This window comes from Jaculus jaculus, chromosome 7, assembly GCF_020740685.1.
Source record: "Jaculus jaculus isolate mJacJac1 chromosome 7, mJacJac1.mat.Y.cur, whole genome shotgun sequence".
Taxonomy (NCBI): Eukaryota; Metazoa; Chordata; class Mammalia; order Rodentia; family Dipodidae; genus Jaculus; species Jaculus jaculus.
The window spans coordinates 157,236,767-157,254,655 of record NC_059108.1 but is presented as its reverse complement, the minus strand read 5'-3'; the positions used below and the strand labels follow the sequence as shown (position 1 = coordinate 157,254,655).

At 42.5% G+C, this 17,889-nt stretch overlaps 1 protein-coding gene across 2 annotated transcripts in view; it reads left to right on the top strand.

The window, feature by feature from the left end:
- Brf1 (BRF1 RNA polymerase III transcription initiation factor subunit) overlaps positions 1–17,889 on the top strand; it is a 79,636-nt gene that overhangs the window by 19,496 nt on the left and 42,251 nt on the right. Inside the window, exons 2-3 of one of the 2 annotated variants that reach the window (XM_004665654.2) lie at positions 11,220–11,300; positions 15,542–15,715. In XM_004665654.2, the coding sequence (XP_004665711.1) occupies positions 11,220–11,300; positions 15,542–15,715 (255 nt within the window). Of the gene's footprint in view, positions 1–11,219; positions 11,365–15,541; positions 15,716–17,889 lie in introns of both variants that reach the window. The other variant, XM_004665655.2, reaches the window with a different exon arrangement.

Here is a 17,889-nt window from a genome sequence, read left to right as displayed (position 1 = left end):
GGGATTGATAAAAACTCTGGGGACTTTTAAAGTCAGACTGAATGCATTGCATTTTACATCATGTATGGATATCAGTTTATGGGGGCCAGGGGCGGAGTGTGGTGGTTTGATTCAAGTGTCCCCCATAAACTTAGGTGTTCTGAATGCTAGGTTCCCAGCTGATGGAGATTTGGGAATTAATGCCTCCTGGAGGGAGTGTACTGTTGGGGGTGGGCTAATGGGTGTTATAGCCAGTTTTCCCATGCCAGTATTTGGCACACTCTCCTGTTGCTGTCCACCTTATGTTGGCCAGGGGGTGATGTCCACCCTCTGCTCATGCCATTGTTTTCCCCTGCCATCGCGGGGCTTCCCCTTGAGCCTGTAAGCCAAAATAAATCTCTTTTTCCCAGAAGTTGCTCTTGATTGGGTGAACCAGACTGCAACACCATCCTATTAGGTTCCCCCTTTCTATTCCCTTTACATCTCTTTTCTAGCTTACTGGCCTATCCTACTGAGTTTTCTTCCTATTCACACAGAAGTCCAGTCATTTGTAGCTAGGATCCACATATGAGAGAGAACATGAAATGTTTGGCTTTCTGGGCCAGGGTTACCTCAATGTGGGGGTTGGCTGGATCAATGGCTCAGCTATTAAGGTGCTTGCCTACAACAAAGCCAAAGGATTGATTCCCCAGTACCCACATAAAGCGAGATAAACAATGCATGTGTTTGGAGCTCAGTTGCAGTGACTAGAGGCTCTGGTGTGTCCTTTCCCTTAAAAAAAAAGTAAATCAGGGGAGTTGGAGAGATTGCTCAGTGGTGAAGGTACAAAACCTGAGGACCTGGGTTTGAGTACCCATGTAAAGGCAGATGCACAAAGTAGGACATGTGTCTGGAGTTTGTTTGCATTGGCTATAGGACCTCACATGCATATACTGTCTCTCTTTTCTATCTCTCTGCTTACAAATAAATAAAAATAATTTAAAGGGGGGGGCTGGCTGGAGAGATGGCTTAACAGTTAAGGTGCTTGCGTACAAAGCCTAAGGACCCATGTTTGACTGTCCAGATCCCACGTAAGCCAGATGCATAAAGGTGAGGCCTGTGCAAGGTCGCACATGCCCCCTAGGTGGTGCAAGCATCTGGAGTTCAATTATAATGGTTGAGGGCCTGGAGTGCCAATTCTGTCTCCCTCCCTAAAATAAAAAAATATATATAAAAAAGAGAAGTTGGGTGTGATGATACACACCTTTAAAACCAGCACTTGGGAGGTTGAGGTAGGAGGATTGCTGTGACTTTAAGGCCAGCCTAAGACTACATAGTGAATTCCAGATTAGCCTGGGCAATAACAAGACCTTGCCTCAAAAAACCGAAAACTAAAAATAAAATAAAATAAAGACTGCTGGAGAGATAGCTTAGCTATTTTGCCTGCAAAGTCTAAGGATCCAGGCTCAATTTCCCAGTACTTACATGTAAGCCAAATCCACATGGTGGCTCATGCATCTGACATAAACTGCAGTGGCTAGAGGCCCTGGAACAACCATATTTTCTGTCTTCCTCTCTTTTAAATAAATAAACAAACAAACAAATAAACAAATAAGAACTGCTTCTCTCTTTCTTTCTTCTTTTTTTGAGGTAGGGTCTCACTCTAGCTCAGGCTGACCTGGAATTCACTATGTAGTCTCAGGGTGGACTAGAACTCACGTTGATCCTCCTACATCTACCTCTGCTGGGATTAAAGGTATGTGCAACCACACCCGGTTTGCTTTTCTGTTTTTTTTTTAAAATATTTTATTTTTTATCTTTTCACACTTTTTATTAACATTTTTCATGATTATAAAAAGTATACCATAGTTATACCCCCCTGCACTTTCCCCTTTGAAATTCCATTCTCCATCGTATTACCTCCCCATCTCAATCATTGTAGTTACATATACACAATACCAACCTATTAAGTACCCTACTCCCTTCCTTTCTCTTCCCTTTATGTCTCCTTTTAAACTTATTGGCCTCTGCTACTAAGTATTTTCCTTCTCATGCAGAAGCCCAATCATCTGTAGCTAGGATCCACATATGAGGGAGAACATGTGGCGCTTGGTTTTCTGGGCCTGGGTTACTTCACTTAGTATAATCCTTTACAGATCCATCCATTTTTCTGCAATTTTCATAACGTCATTTTTCTTTACCGCTAAGTAGAACTCCATTGTATAAATGTGCCACATCTACATTATCCACTAATCAGTAGAGGGACATCTAGGCTGTTTCCATTTCCCAGCTATTATAAGTTAAGCAGCAATAAACATGGTTGAGCACGTACTTCTAAGGAAATGAGGTGAGTCCTTAGGATATATGCCTAGGAGTGCTATAGCAGTGTCATATGGTAGATCAATCTTTAGCTGTTTAGGAACCTCCACACTGATTTCCACAATGGCGGGACCAGATTGCATTCCCACCAACAGTGTAGAAGGCTTCCTCTTTTTCCACATCCCCACCAGCATTTATGATCATTTGTTCTCACGATGGTAGCCAATCTGACAGGAGTGAGATGGAATCTCAGTGTAGTTTTAATCTGCATTTCCCTGATGACTAGGAATGTAGAACATTTTTTAAGATGCTTATATGCCATTCGTATTTCTTCCTTTGAGAACTCTCTATTTAGCACCATAGCCCATTTTTTGATTGCCTTGTTTGCTTCCTTATTAGTTAACTTTTTGAGTTCTTTGTATATCCTAGATATTAATCCTCTGCCAGATATATAGCTGGTGAAGGTTTTTTCCCATTCTGTAGGTTGCCTCTTTGCTTTATTCACTGTGTCCTTTGCAGTGCAAAATCTCTGTAATTTCATGAAGTCCCAGTGATTAATCTGTGGTTTAATTGTCTGAGCAATTGGGGTTGTATTCAGAAAGTCTTTGCCAAGACCAATATGTTGAAGGGTTTCCCCTACTTTTTCCTCTAGCAGTTTCAGAGTTTCAGGTCTGATGTTAAAAGGTCTTTAATTCATTTGGACTTAATTCTTGTGCATGGAGAGAGAAAAGAATCTATTTTCATTCTTCTACAGATATACATCCAGTTTTCCCAACACCATTTGCTGAAGAGGCTGTCTTTTCTCCAATGAGTATTTTTGGCATTTTTATCGAATATCCAGTGGCTGTAGCTACCTGGACTTACATCTGGGTCCTCTATTCTGTTCCACTGATCTACATGTCTGTTTTTGTGCCAGTACCATGCTGTTTTTGTTACTATGGCTCTGTAGTAGAGGTTAAAATCAGGTATGGTGATACCACCAGCCTTATTTTTGTTGCTCAGTATTATTTTAGATATTCGAGGTTTTTTTGTGATTCCAAATGAATTTTTGGATTGTTTTTTCTATTTCCATGAAGAATGTCTTTGGAATTTTGATAGGGATTGCATTAAATATGTAGATAGCTTTAGGTAAGATTGCCATTTTCACAATATTGATTCCTCCATTCCAGGAATAAGGGGTGTTTTTCCACTTTCTAGTGTCTTCTGCAATTTCTCGCTTGAGAGTTTTAAAGTTCTCATTGTAGAGATTCTTTATTTCCTTGGTTAGTTTTATTCCAAGGTACTTTAATGTTTTTGATGCAATTGTGAATGGGAGTGATTCTCTGATTTCATCCTCTGTGTGGTTGTTAGCATATATGAAGGCTACTGATTTTTGTGTATTTATTTTGTATTCTGCTACATGGCTGTAGGTTTTTATCAGCTCTAACAGTTTGCTAGTAGGGTCTTTAGGGTCCTTTATGTATAGAATCATGTCATCTGCAAATAATGATAACTTGATCTTTTCCTTTCCAATTTATATCCCTTTTAAGTGTGTCTCTTGCCTTATTGCTATGGCTGAGACTTCTAGAACTATATTAAATAAAAGTGGGGACAGTGGACACCCTTGTCTTGTTCCTTATTTTAGTGGAAAAGCTTCCAGTTTTTCCCCATTTAGTAATATGTTGGCTGTAGGCTTGTCATAAATAGCCTTTATTATATTGAGATATGTTCCTTCTATTCCCAGTCTCTGTAGGACTTTTATCATGAAGGGATTTGGATTTTGTCAAACGCTTTCTCTGCATCTAATGAGATGAACATGTGATTTTTGTCCTTCAGTCCATTTATATGATGTATTACATTTATAGATTTGCGTATATTGAACCATCCCTGCATCTCTGGGATAAAGCCTACTTGGTCAGGGTGAATGATCTTTTGGATATACTCTTGTATTCTGTTTGCCAATGTTTTGTTGAGAAATTTTGCATCTATGTTTATGAGGGAGATTGGTCTGTAATTTTCTTTTTTTGTTCTATCTTTTTCTGGTTTTGGTATCAGGGTGATGCTGGCTTCGTAGAAGGAATTTGGTAGAATTCGTTTTTTTGTATTACCCGGAAAAGCTTAAGAAGCAATGGTGTTAGCACTTCCTTGAAGGTCTGGTAAACTTCAGCAATGTATCCATCTGGGCCTGGGTTCTTTTTAGCTGGGAGATTATTGATAACTGTTTAGATCTCCATGGTTGTTATAGGTCTATTTAAGTGATTAATCTCATCTTGATTTAATTTAGGTAGGTCATATAAATCAAGGAACTCATCCATTTCTTTCAGATTTTCATACTTTGTGGAGTATATTCTTTTATAGTATGTCCCTATATTTTTTTGAATTTCTCTGGCGTGTGTTGTGATGTTACCGATTTCATCTCTAATTTTATTTTTTTTAAAGTTTTTGTTTATTTTTATTTATTTGAAAGCAACAGAGAGAAAGAGGCAGATAGAGAGAGACATAGGCGTGCCAAGGCCTCCTCTAGTCACTGCAAACGAACTCCAGACGCATGCGCCCCCTTGTGCATCTGGCTAATGTGGGTCCTAGAGAATCGAGCCTTGAACCGGGATCCTTAGGCTTCACAGGCAAGCGCTTAACCGCTAAGCCATCTCTCCAGCCCTCTAATTTTATTAATTTCTGTCTCCTCTCTTTCTTTTGGTCAGATTTGCTAAGGGCTTATTAATCTTGTTTATCCTTTCAAAGCACCAACTCTTTGTTTCATTAATTTCTTGGATTTTTTTCTATTTCATTAATTTCTGCCCTAATCTTTATTATTTCTTTCCACCTGCTGATTTTGGGTTTGCCTTGTTCTTCTTTTTCCAAGGCTTTAAGGTGAAGCATTAGGTCATTTACTTTTGACCTTTCTAATTTCTTAATATAGGCACTTAAGGCTATAAATTTACCTCTTAGAACTGCCTTCATTGTGTCCCAGAGATTTTGGTATGTTGTGTTCTCATTATCATTTGACTCTATAAATTTTTGATTTCCTTCTTATTTCTTCATTGACCCATTCATCATTTGGTAGTGTATTGTTTAGTTTCCATGATTTTGTGTCTTCTCTATAGCCTTTCCTGCTATTGATTTGTAGTTTAATTCCATTGAGGTCAGATAGAATGCAAGGAATTATTTCAATTTTCCTGAATTTGTTAAGATGTGCTTTGTGTCCTAATATATGATCTATTTTAGAGAATGTTCCATGTGCTGCTGAAAAGAATGTATATTCTGCAGCCTTTGGATGAAATGTCCTGTATATATCTGTTATGTACATTCCTTCTTTTAGTTCAAATGCCACTCTGTTTATTTTTTGCTGGGATGACCTGTCAATTAATGAGAGTGGGGTTTTGAAGTCACCCACTACAACTGTGTTTGGTGTTATCTGTGGCCTTTTTCTATCTTCCTCTTTTTTAAATAAATAAAGAAAGAAACAAAGAAATAAACAAACTAACAAAAACTGCTTCTCTCTTTTTTTTTTTGAGGTAAGGTCTCACTCTAGCTCAGGCTGACCTGGAATTCACTATGTAGTCAAAGAGTGGACCAGAACTCACGTTGATCCTCCTACCTCTGCCTCTGCTGGGATTAAAGTTGTGCGCCATCACACCCGGCTTGCTTTTCTATGTTTTAAAAAGATATTTTTATTTTTAAAAAATAACCACAAATTTTTTAAAAAAGAAAGTGAAAAGAAAACCTACAGATGGGAGAAAATATTTGCAATGTATATATGTAGTAAGGCTCTAGAATTCACATATAAAGAATTCTTATTATTAAACAACAAAAAAAGCCTGAAGAGATGGCTTAGTGGTAAAGGCACTGGTCTGCAAAGCCTAGTAACCCATGTTAGACTCTCCAGATACCACTTAAGCCAGATGCACAAGGGTACACTAGCGTACAAGGTCCCACATATGCACAAGGGGGCACATACATCTAGAGTTTGATTGCAGTGTCTAGAGGCCCTGGCATGCCACTTCTCTCTCTCTCTCTTCTTTATTATTCTCTCTGTCACACTCTTGCTTTCTCATTTAGAAAAAGGCCAGTGTGAGCCGGGCGTGGTGCCGCACGCCTTTAATCCCAGCCCTAGGGAGGCAGAGGTAGGAGGATCACTGTGAGTTCGAGGCCACCCTGAGACTCCATAGTGAATTCCAGGTCAGCCTGGGCTAGAGTGAGACCCTACCTCGAAAAACCAAAAAAAAAAAAAAAAAAAAAAAAGGCCAATCTGTTGGACTTGGCTCAAAAAATACTAAAAATGACGACTGAAGTTTTTTAAAGCTTGTACAAGTAGCAGACTAAAAGAAACATGAAAGGAAAAATAATGGTATGAGGCTGAAAACTTGTACATATATTTTACCTATGAGAAAGAGAAATCATGTGCATACCTATAAGAACACATTTTGTGATAATCAGGAAATTTTAGATATGGACCAACGATTCAATTAACTTTTAAATTCATGGTTACAGGGGCTGGAGGGATGGCTTAATGGTTAAGTCATTTGCCTGCAAAGTCAAAGGAACCAGGTTTAATTCCCCAGGACCTACATTAGCTAATTGCACAAGAGGACACATGCATCTGGAGTTTGTTGCTGTGGTTGGAGGCCCTGGAGCGCCCATTCTTTCAAAAAAAATAAAATAAATGCAAAAATTTTTTAAAAACTATTTACTTATTTGAGAGAGAGAGACAGACAGACAGACAGAGACAGAAAATGGGCTCACCAGGGCTTCAGGCACTACAAACCAACTCCAGATTTATGTGCCACCTTGGACGTCTGGTTTATGTGGGTCCTGGGGAATTGAACCTAGGTCCTTTGGCTTTACAGGCAAGTGCCTGAACCAGTAAGCCATCTCCCCAGCTCTGCTTTTAAAAAGGGTTTTGCTATACAGTATAGGATGGCCTGGAACTCACAGCCATCCTGCCTCAGCCTTCCAGGTAGTGGGGGGAATATGGGGGTTCGCCACCATGCTCAGATAACATTTGGTATTTCCTACATGAAATTTCTGTATCATAAAATACAAGGATGGGATGGAGAGATGGCTTAGTGGTTCAGGCACTTGCCTGCACAGCATGAGGACTCAGGTTCTATTCTCTAGGTCCCACCTAAGTCAGATGCACAAGGGGGTGCATGTGTCTGGAGTTCGTTTGTGGTGGCTAGAGGCCTGTCATGACCATTTTCTCTCTCTTTCAAAAAAAAAAAAAAATACAATGTGAGGGTCTGCAGAGATTGATTCCTGGATAAGGTGCTTACCTGAGAAGCCTGTGGACCTAGGCTCAATTCCCCAGTACCCACATAAGCCAGATGCACAAGGTGGCACATGCATCTGGGTTCACTTGGGGTGGATGGTACAGCCATTTGCTCTCTATCTGCCTGTACCCCCCCCACCTCAAAACAGGTCTGAGGTCTGGAGAAATGACTTAGTGGTTAAGGTGCTTGCTTGCAAAGCAAAAGTACCTAGGTTTAATTCCCAGGACCTATATAAGTCAGATACACAAGATGGCCCATGGGTCTGGAGTTTCTGTGTAGCATCTGGAAGCCCTGGCGCACCCATTCTCTCTCTGTCCTTCTTTCAAATAAATCAAAATCAAAAACAACAATGCTGAGCAGGGTGTGGTGGTACACTTGTCTGAATGCATGGCACCCAATATATTCAAGATTTTTTTTTCGAGGTAGGGTCTTGCTCTTGTTCAGGCTGATCTGGAATTTACTATCTAGTCTCAGGGTGGCCTCTAACTCATGGTGATCCTCCTACCTCTACCTCTGCCTCCCAAGTGCTGGGATTAAAGGCGTGCAGAACCACGTGTGGCTATATTCAGGATTTTATTACAGTTTGTAATTTAAATCTACAGCTACCTGGCTGGAGGTGGTGTCAATGTGGGTGGTTCCTATGATCCAGCCCTAGGGTATAGGGTGGGTTTGAAGCGCGCTTGCTTGTGCTGGTGGAGGTGTTGGTTTCTCTCTCTGTTTGTGCCTGTGAAAGTGGGCCAGCTTTTTCTGCCATTATGGAACTTCCCCAGAATCTGTAAACTTCAAATAAATTTCCTTCTTATAAACTGTGCCTGGTTTGAAAGTTCATCTCAGTGACCTGAAGCTATCTGGTACAGAGCCTTTATTTAATCATATCACCTGGGAGGCTGAGGTAGGAGGATTGGCATGGGTTTGAGGACTTACCTCAAAACAAAACAAACAAAAAAAAACAAGGCTAGAGAGATATGGCTTAGAGGTTAAGGCACTTACTAGCAAAGGCCCTAGGTTCAGCTCCTAAGAACCCATGGAAGCCAGAGGTATAAGGTGGCACATGGTTCTGGAGTTTGTTTGCAGAGGCATTGATCCCAGCAGTTGGGAGGCAGAAATAGGACAAATGCTTTGAGTTTGATTGAAGTCAGCCTGGGCTAGAAAACAAAACAAAATAAAACAAAAAGCTAGATATGGTGGCACACTTTAGAGGCACTTGAGAGGCAGGCGTAGGAGGATCACTGTGAGTTTAAGGCCAGCCTGAAAATACTTAGTAAATTCCAGGTAAGGCTGAACTACAGTGAGATGCTACCTCAAAAATTCAAAAAAAGCCAGGTGTGGCAGTGCATTCCTGTAATTCCAGCACTTGGGAGGCATAGGTGGGAGGATCACCGTGAGTTCAAGGCCACCCTGAGACTACATAGTGAATTCCAGGTTAGCCTGGGCTAGAGTGAGACCCTACCTTGAAAAACCAAAGTAATAATAATAATAATGAAATAAATAAATAAATTCTATGATATACACAGACTAGGCACATGGACAGTTGGGGAGTGATATGCAATTATATGCAGGCCAGCCAGAAAAGAGCCCATTGGGGAGCAAAAGGTACACAGGGCTGGCTGCACCTGAGACAGCAGAAGTATGTCACAGGCTGGCTACTCTTTGTTATAAACAACTTCACCTTACATGCTGGACCATACCTAAGAAGTGAGCCAAGGGGCCTCAGTGCCCAGAAAGTCTACCCATCCTTGATTACACTCATTCTCCAACAAGGGAAAAGTCTTTCCAAACTATGTCCTGATTGGACACAAGATTATGAGTTTGAAGCCAGGTTGGGATATACAGCAAGATCCTATGTCTGAAATTTCATGGTGGTACACGCCAGTACTTGGGAGGAAGAATTGGGAAGATGGCCATGAGTTCGAGGCCAGCCTGAGACTACATAGTAAATCCCAGGTCAGCCTGGGCTAGAGTGACGCCCTACCTCGAAAAACAAAAACAGGCAAAAAATCTTAACAGAGTATGAATAAGTCATATGGAATCCTACTTTTTTGGACAATGCTGTGTCCAAAGGACATATATTGTTACTAGAAAATTTTCAGTGCCAGGAATGGGATACCTTCCAGTGAGTTGTTGGCCAGGAAGGTCCCTGATGTCCCCAAAACATTACAGTCCATTGCCAAAGCTCTTGGTTTTCCACTAGGAATATATGGTAAGACCCTTTTGCTTGAAGACTCCACATGCTTGAGCTGCAAGATCACTGAGAAATCTTGCTGGAGCTCAGCTTAAAACTTTCTCTGTGTAGACCCACTTCCAGAAAACTGGAAAAAGCTACACTGTATGCAGCTCCATGGTAGAGAGAGGTCATCAGTGGAAATAAACACCAGTGGACACTGCAATCCTTAAGTTGGGCCAGCAGGGCCAAGTGAACCATTGGGTGCAATAGTGGCGTGTCATGGGGGAAAACAACTGCTAATCTGACTGGAGGCCTGCTCCATGGGAGGGAATACATGCCTGAAACTGAAAACCTCTGACAGGAAGTCATGAACCCTAGGGGTGTAACGCCTGCTGGTATGAGGCTAAATGTATATACTATGCTTACCAAACTGCCCGGTAAGAACTTTTCTTTATGTTCATACCCATTTATTAATACTACTCTCACTTTTGGTTAGAGAAGCTTCTCTTTTCAGATGGCAGTGGCCTCTGGGATGACTCAAAGGTACCATAGTGCTGAGAAGTTTATATATAGAGAGGAGTATTCAGCACTGAAACATCTCTACACCTTGCAAGGCTCAGGGTCCATTGCGGAAGAGGTGGCGGGTAGAATGTAAGAGCCAAAGGACGGCTGACTTCTTACAATGCACTCTTCCAGACAAAATGGCCTGGATATCAATAACCTTGCGGTGCCTGGCACTACCTACACAAGACCAGTATACTAGGAAAAGATGATGACAACAAAATAAAAGACTGATGAAGAGAGAGAGAGGATATAATGGAGTGGAGTTGTGAAGGGGAAAGTGGGGAGGGGAGGGAATTATCATGGTTTATTGTCTGTAATTATGGAAGTTGTCAATAATAATAGAAAATAAAAAGAGGCCTGAAGAGATAGCTTAGCTGTTAAGGTGCTTGCCTGTTTGGTTCTCTAGTACCTATATAAAGCCAGATGCACAAGGTGGTGCATGAATCTGAAGTTCATTTGCAATGGCTAGAGGCCCTGGCATGCCCATATTCTCTCTCTCTTTCTCTCTCTCAAATAATTTAATTTAATTAAAAAGTTCTGATTTAGGGCTGGAGAAATGGCTTAGTGGTTAAGGTGCTTTCCTATGAAGCCAAAGGACCTCAGTTTGATTCCTAGGACCCACGTAAGCCAGATGTACAAGGTGGCATATGCATCTGCAGTTAATTTGCAGTGGCTGGCACCCATTCTCTGTCTCTTTTCCTCTCTCAAATAAAAATAAAATTACATACATACATATATACATACATACGGTCTGATTTAGTGCTGGAGCTTGCCTACTATTTACTGTGTAGTCCCAAAGTGGCCTCGAACTCATGGCAATCCTCCTACCTCTGCCTTCTGAGTGATGGGATTAAAGGAGTACTCTTCCCTGCACAAGTGGTGGGTCCTGCTTTTGTGGCATGCACTGAGAGGACTGCAAGACTTCTCTACTACCTTCTGGCTGACCTGTCTCTTCTGTGTTTCAGGTGCTGGCAAGACCCCAAACTTGGGCGGTGGCTTCCATGTGAACCTGGGGAAGGAGTCCAGAGCACAGACGCTACAGAATGGTATTGTTCACTTCAGTGTTGAGCGCTATGTTGTAGGGCCAGGAGATGGGGTTATGATGCTGGGGTGAGGGTGAAAGTAGATTAGTCCTGAAGTGCCTGACCCACCCTGCCCCAGACTTACCTTGTGGTCTTCCATCTCACTGCTCGGCGGTTGTTGCATTCTGAAAGGAATTGCTCCTGAGTGCCCCTCGTCAGGATACTTCTGGGCATCCTACACATTCAATCAGGCCACTCACAGGAGGTCCCTGGACCATGTTATCCCACAGCTATCTGGTCTCCTGGAGATGAGTATAGAACCAGTGAGTTCGTAGCACTTTGATGTGGCTAAGATGTTTTATAAGCTGGAGAACATCTGGCTAGTCTTCCTCCCCGCCCCCCCGCCTCCCCCCTCCCAGGTAGGGCCTTACTGTAGCTCAGGGTGACCTTGAATTCACAGTGATCCTCCTACCTCTGCCTCCCTAGTGCTGGGATTGAAGGTATATACCTCCACGCCCAGCTATGGCCAGTCTTTATTTTATTTTATTTTATTAGCAAGGGAGAGAGGGTAGAAGAGAATTGATATTGATGCAACAGGGTCTCCAGCCACTGGCTATAATCGAACACTAGATGTGTGTGTTATCTTGTGTGTGACCTTGTGTGCATGTGTCACCTGTGATCCTTAGACTTTGAAGACAAATGCCTTAACCTCTAAGCTGTCTCTCTCCAGTCCTTTAATTTTTTTTTTTAATAATAGGCTACATTTTATTTTATTATTTATTTATATTTTGGAGGTTTTTTTTTTAAGATTATAGAGACAGAGAGGGAGAGAGAGAGAGAGTGAATGGGCATGTCAGGGCCTTCAGCCACTGCAAATGAACTCCAGACGCATGTGCCACCATGTGCATCTGGCTTACGTGGGACCTGGAGAATCAAACCTGGGTTCTTAGAGTTTGCAGGCATGCGCCTTAACCACTAAGCCTTCTCTCCAGCCTTAGAGTGTTCTTTTTTTTTTTTTTTTTTTAAAGGTAGGGTCTCACTCTAGCCCCAGGCTAACCTAGAATTCACTGTGTAGTTTCAGGGTGGCCTTGAATGCATGGTGATCCTCCTGTCTTTGCCTTCTGAGTTCTGGGATTAAAAGCGTGTGCCACCACAACCAGCTATTTACTTATTTAAGAGAGAGAGGGTGAGAGAATGGGTACCTTTAGCCATTGTAGATGAACTGCAGACAACATGTGCTACTATGTACATATGGGTTATGTGGATCCAGTGCAGTAGAACTTGGGTCTTTTTGGCTTCACAGACAAGTACAAACTGCTTAAGCCATCCTTTCAGCCTTTTTGTTTTGTTTTTCTAAGGTAGGGTCTTACTCTATCCCTGGCTGACCTGGAATTCACTATGTAGTCTCAGGGTGGCCTGGAACTCAAGGCAGTCCTCCTCCCACTGCCTCATAGGTGCTGGTATTAAAGGCGTGCACCATCATGCCCGGCCCCTTCCACCTTTCTTAAAAAATATTTATTTATTTGAAGCGAGGTGTGGTAGTACATGCTTCTAGCTGGGTGTGGTAGCTCATACTCCTAACCCTAGCACTCGTGGGTTTGAGGCCAGCCCGTGTTATAGAGTGGGCTCTAGGTCAGCCAGGTCTAGAGAGAAACCCTGCCTCAAAGAAAGGGAGGAAAAGCCGGGCATGATGGTGCACGTCTTTAATCACAGCACTTGGGAGGCAGAGGGAGGAGAATTACTGTGAGTTTGAGACAGTGTGAGACAACATAGTAAGTCCCAGGTCCGCCTGGGCTGGTGTGAGACCCTGCCTTGAAAAAACAAACAATTTTTTTTTATTTGAGAGAGAGAAGGAGGGAGGAATTTGTGTGCTAGGTCTCCTATTGCTTCAGAGGAACTCGAGATGCATGTGCCTCTTTGTGCATCTGGTTTTATATGGGTACTATGGAACTGAACCTAGGTGCCATAGTGCCTTTAACCATTGATGCATCTCTCCAGCACACTTCTAGTTCATTTATTTATTTATTTTGTTTCTTTTGAAGCAGGGTCTCACTCTAGTCCAGGCTGACCTGCATTTCACTATTCACTATGTAGTTTCAGGGTGGCCTTGAACTCAAGGTGATCCTCTTACCTCTGCTTCCTGAGTGCTGGAAATAAGGGTGTATGCCACCACAACTGGCCTCTTTTTTTTTTTTAATTTTTAAATTTTTATTAACATTTTCCATGATTATAAAAAAATACCCCATGGTAATTCCCTCCCTCCCCACCCCCACACTTTCCCCTTTGAAATTCCATTCTCCATCATATTACCTCCCCATTACAATCATTGTACTTACATATATACAATATCAACCTATTAAGTATCCTCTCCCTCTTTTTTTTAATATATAGTTTTTATTATGTATTTGATAGAGAAAGAGAGAGAGAGAGATACAGAGAGAGAATGGGCATGCCAGGGCCTTCAGCCACTGCAAAAAGAACTCCAGATACTTGCGCCCCTTGTGCATCTGGCTAATGTGGGTCCTGGGGAATCGAACCTGGGTCCTTTGACTTTGCAGGCAAATACCTTAATGGCTAAGCCGTCCCTCCAGCCTGCCTCTTTTTTTAAAAAAATTACTGGTTCATTATTTATTTATTTTTCTCAATTTTTTTTTTTTTTTTTTTTTTTGTTTTTGTTTTTCAAGGTAGGGTCTCACTCTAGCCCAGGCTGACCTGGAATTCACTATAGAGTCTCAGGGTGGCCTCGAACTCATGGCGATCCTCCTACCTCTGCCTCCCAAGTGCTGGGATTAAAGGCGTGCGCCACCACGCCCGGCTATTTTTCTCAATTTTTATTAACATGTTCCATGATTATAAAAAATATCCCATGGTAATAGCCTCCCTCCCCCCCACTTTCCCCTTTGAAATTCCATTCTCCATCATATCCCCTCCCCATCTCAATCAGTCTCTCTTTTATTTTGATGTCATGATCTTTCCCTCCTCTTATGATGGTCTTGTGTAGGTAGTGTCAGGCACTGTGAGGTCATGGATATCCAGGCCATTTTATGTCTGGAGGGAGCACGTTGTAATGAGTCCTACCCTTCCTTTGGCTCTTACATTCTTTCCGCCACCTCTTCCGCATTAGACCCTGACCCTTGGAAGGTGTGATCGAGATGTTACTCAGTACTCCAGTCACTTCTTTCCAGCACTATGATACCTTCTGAGTCGTCCCAAGGTCACTGCCATCTGAAAAGAGAAGATTCTCTACCCAAAGTGAGAGTAGCATTAATATAAGGGTATAAATATTAAGAGAAGTGCTTACTGGGCAGTTTGATAAGCATAGTATGTACATTTATCCAGACATCAGCAGTTGTTTATACCCCTAGGGCTCATGACTACCCCTGATTTAAGTTTTCAGTATCAGGGATGTATTCCCTCCCATGGGGCGGGCCTCCAGTCCAATTGGAGGGCAGTTGGTTTCCACCATGACAGACGTGCCGTTGGCTCATTTGGCCTGGCTGACCAATTATAAGGCTTGCAGTGTCCACTGTTGAGTATCCCTCTGTTTTTTAAAGATTTTATTAAGTTATTTATGAGAGAAAGAGAGAGAATGGGCGTGCTAGGACCTCTAATCACTGCAAATGAATTCCAGATACTTGCACCACCATGTGTATCTGGCTTACATGGGTTCTGGAGAATCAAACTTGAATTCTTAGGCTTTGCAGGCAAGCGCCTTAACTGGTAAACTACCTTTCTAGCACTTACTTTATTTTATTTTTTTATTTTATTTTGAGGTAGGGTCTTGCTCTAGCCCGGGCTGACTTGGAATTCACTATGTAGTCTCAGGCTGGCCTCGAACTTATTGCAGTCATCTTGCCTCTGCCTTCTAACTGCTAATTAAAGGCATATGCCACCACACCTGTTTTTTTTTTTTTTTCTTCAAGGCAGGGTCTCCTTGTCTCCTTGCCCAGACTGACCTGGAATTCACTATGTAGTCTCAGGGTGGTCTCCAACTCACAGCAGTCCTCCTACCTCAGCCTCCTGAGTGCTGGGATTAAAGTACACCACCATGTGTGACTTTCCTTGCAGCTTTTTTATGGGGTGTCTGGGATCAAACTCATGTACTCCATCTTAAGCCATAAGTGCTTTATCCACTGAGCCATTTCCCCAATCCTCAAATCTACATTTGTGATCTTAATTTGCTTAGGTGGTCCCTTGACATTTTTAAATGGAAAGACATAATTAAGCAGTGGTATATCCTTAAGTCATTCTGCATTGTTTTGTAGGGCGGCGCCACATCCACCACCTGGGGAGCCAGCTGCAGCTGAACCAGCATTGCCTGGACACTGCCTTCAACTTTTTCAAGATGGCTGTGAGCAAGCACCTGACCCGAGGTCGGAAAATGGCCCATGTGATCGCTGCCTGTCTCTACCTGGTTTGCCGAACTGAAGGCACACCACGTATCCTTTGTTGGTGGAGCCCCTCAGTAGAATCTGTCTTGATCCTTTGGTGATTCCTCAATGGTTGCTTCTGTAGTTAAATAGCTTATTGTGTTTCATGAACAGTTACCTTAATGGACTGCCATTTCCAACTGCTATAGGAATCCCTCCCTCTACCTGTATGTAGGCAGGTTAGGCTTGGTGTACATGCTACTTTAGGTGGCAAAAGGAAGGGGGAAGCTCTTGTGTGCTGGCCTTATTTCTTCCCCACTAGTTTGCTTCTTTTTTTTTTTTTTTTTTTTCCATTTTTCAAGGTAGGGTCTTACTCCAGCCCAGGTTGACCTGGAATTCACTATGGAGTCTCAGGGTGGCCTCGAACTCATGGCAATCCTCCTACCTCTGCCTCCCAAGTGCTGGGATTAAAGGTGTGCGCCACCACGCCCGGCTTTTTTATTTATTTATTTATTTTTGAAGTAGGATTTTGCTGTAGCCCAGGCTGACCTGGAATACACTATGTAGTCTCAAGGTGGCCTTGAACTCACGGCAATCCTCCTACCTCTGCTTCCCAAGTGATGGGATTAAAGGCTTGCACCACCACTCCTGGCCTAGTTTGCTTCCTGAGGAAACAGGTCTAGTCTTCCATAATGCTTCCCAAGCACCTAGTGCTATTGTGACTCTGGAGTTAGAGCATTATAGACTTTGTTCCACCCTGGAATGTCTGGGTCTTAAGATTTTCCTGTGGACAGCTGCTCCAAGCTCTGACTCAATACCATGTGGGTTTTTAAAAAAAATGATTAATGTAATTAAGTAATTTATTTGATAGAAGAAGAGAGAGAGAGAAGGAGGGAGGGAGAGAATGGGCTCACCAGGGCCTCCAGTTGCTTCAGACATACTGCAATTGCATATCTTGTGCATCTGGCTTACATGGGTCCTGGAGAATTGAACCTGGGTCCTTTGGCAGACAAGTACCTTAACCGCTAGGCCATCCCTCCAGCCCACATGTGGGCTTTTCAGTCTCTTCTCCAACCAACAGAAGTAATTCAGGGCCCTGTGCATACTAAGCAGAATTTACCACTGAGCTGAGGTAGGGTCTCACTCTTCACTTAGGCTGACCTGGAATTCACTTTGTAGTCTTAAGGTGGCCTCGAATTCATGGTGATCTTCCTACCTCTGCCTCCAGAGTACAGAGATTAAAGGCATTCACTACCATACCTGGCTTCATGAGTTAGTTTTTTTTTAGTGTTTATTGTTGTTGTTATTATTAATAAGATGTTTTATATGAACACATCATGTGTTGGTACTTTCTTTTCCCTTGTTCTTGTCCCCATTATGTTGGGGATGCTCCTTTGTTGGGTTTCAGGGGGTATTCCCCATGGGGTTGTAGTTTATGCATTGTGGGAGCAGTAGTCAGTTATTTTTGGGGGGAGTAAATGCCTCTGGGCATGATGTCACAACCTGTGACTCTTAAAATCTTTCTGTCCCCTCTTCCATAAAATCCCCTCAGCCATGGTGGGTGAGTTTTAAGTCTACTTCAGGGATGAGCTCTTAGGAGTCTCTGAATCTGTATTTTAGTAGGTGTTGAGTGACCTCACGGTCTATCTCCTGCACCTTGGCATTGATTATCAGGAATAGTATGGAAGCAGCACTCTTGCTCGTCTCCCTATTCCTCTGGATTCAGCTGTGGCTTGGCTGAAATGCAAGGGGTAATTTATCTACTCCGGTCTTGCTACCTTCTGAAAAAGAACAGATTCTCTTAACACAGTATGAAGTCAGCATAAGCACTATTATATTTGGGAGAATTTGATGTATATAACCTGTCTTTTAGCCGAAGACCAGTGGGAGCTTGAAACTGAAGAACATAATCTTTGTCTCCATAGGATGCTAATTTGGTTCCCAATTCCATATACGGGTTCCTTTTCATTGAGCAGATCTCTTAGCCAATCAATCAGAAAGCTATCTGTTACCCACTGAGGCTGTGTGCCACTATTGCACTGGTGTTTACATGTGTCAGGGTGTTTGCTTCTGAGTAGCTTAGACCTCTGGTTGCTCAGACCATTGTTGGCCATTTCCCCCTAGTAGCTCATGTAGTGCTTTCCAGCACTAGACAGGCTGTCTGGGGACTGGCTTTCTTCTGATTTCCAGCCAGGTCTCTCCTTGCTCTGTGTTAGCAGCATAAGGTATGTAAAGCTTTTGCC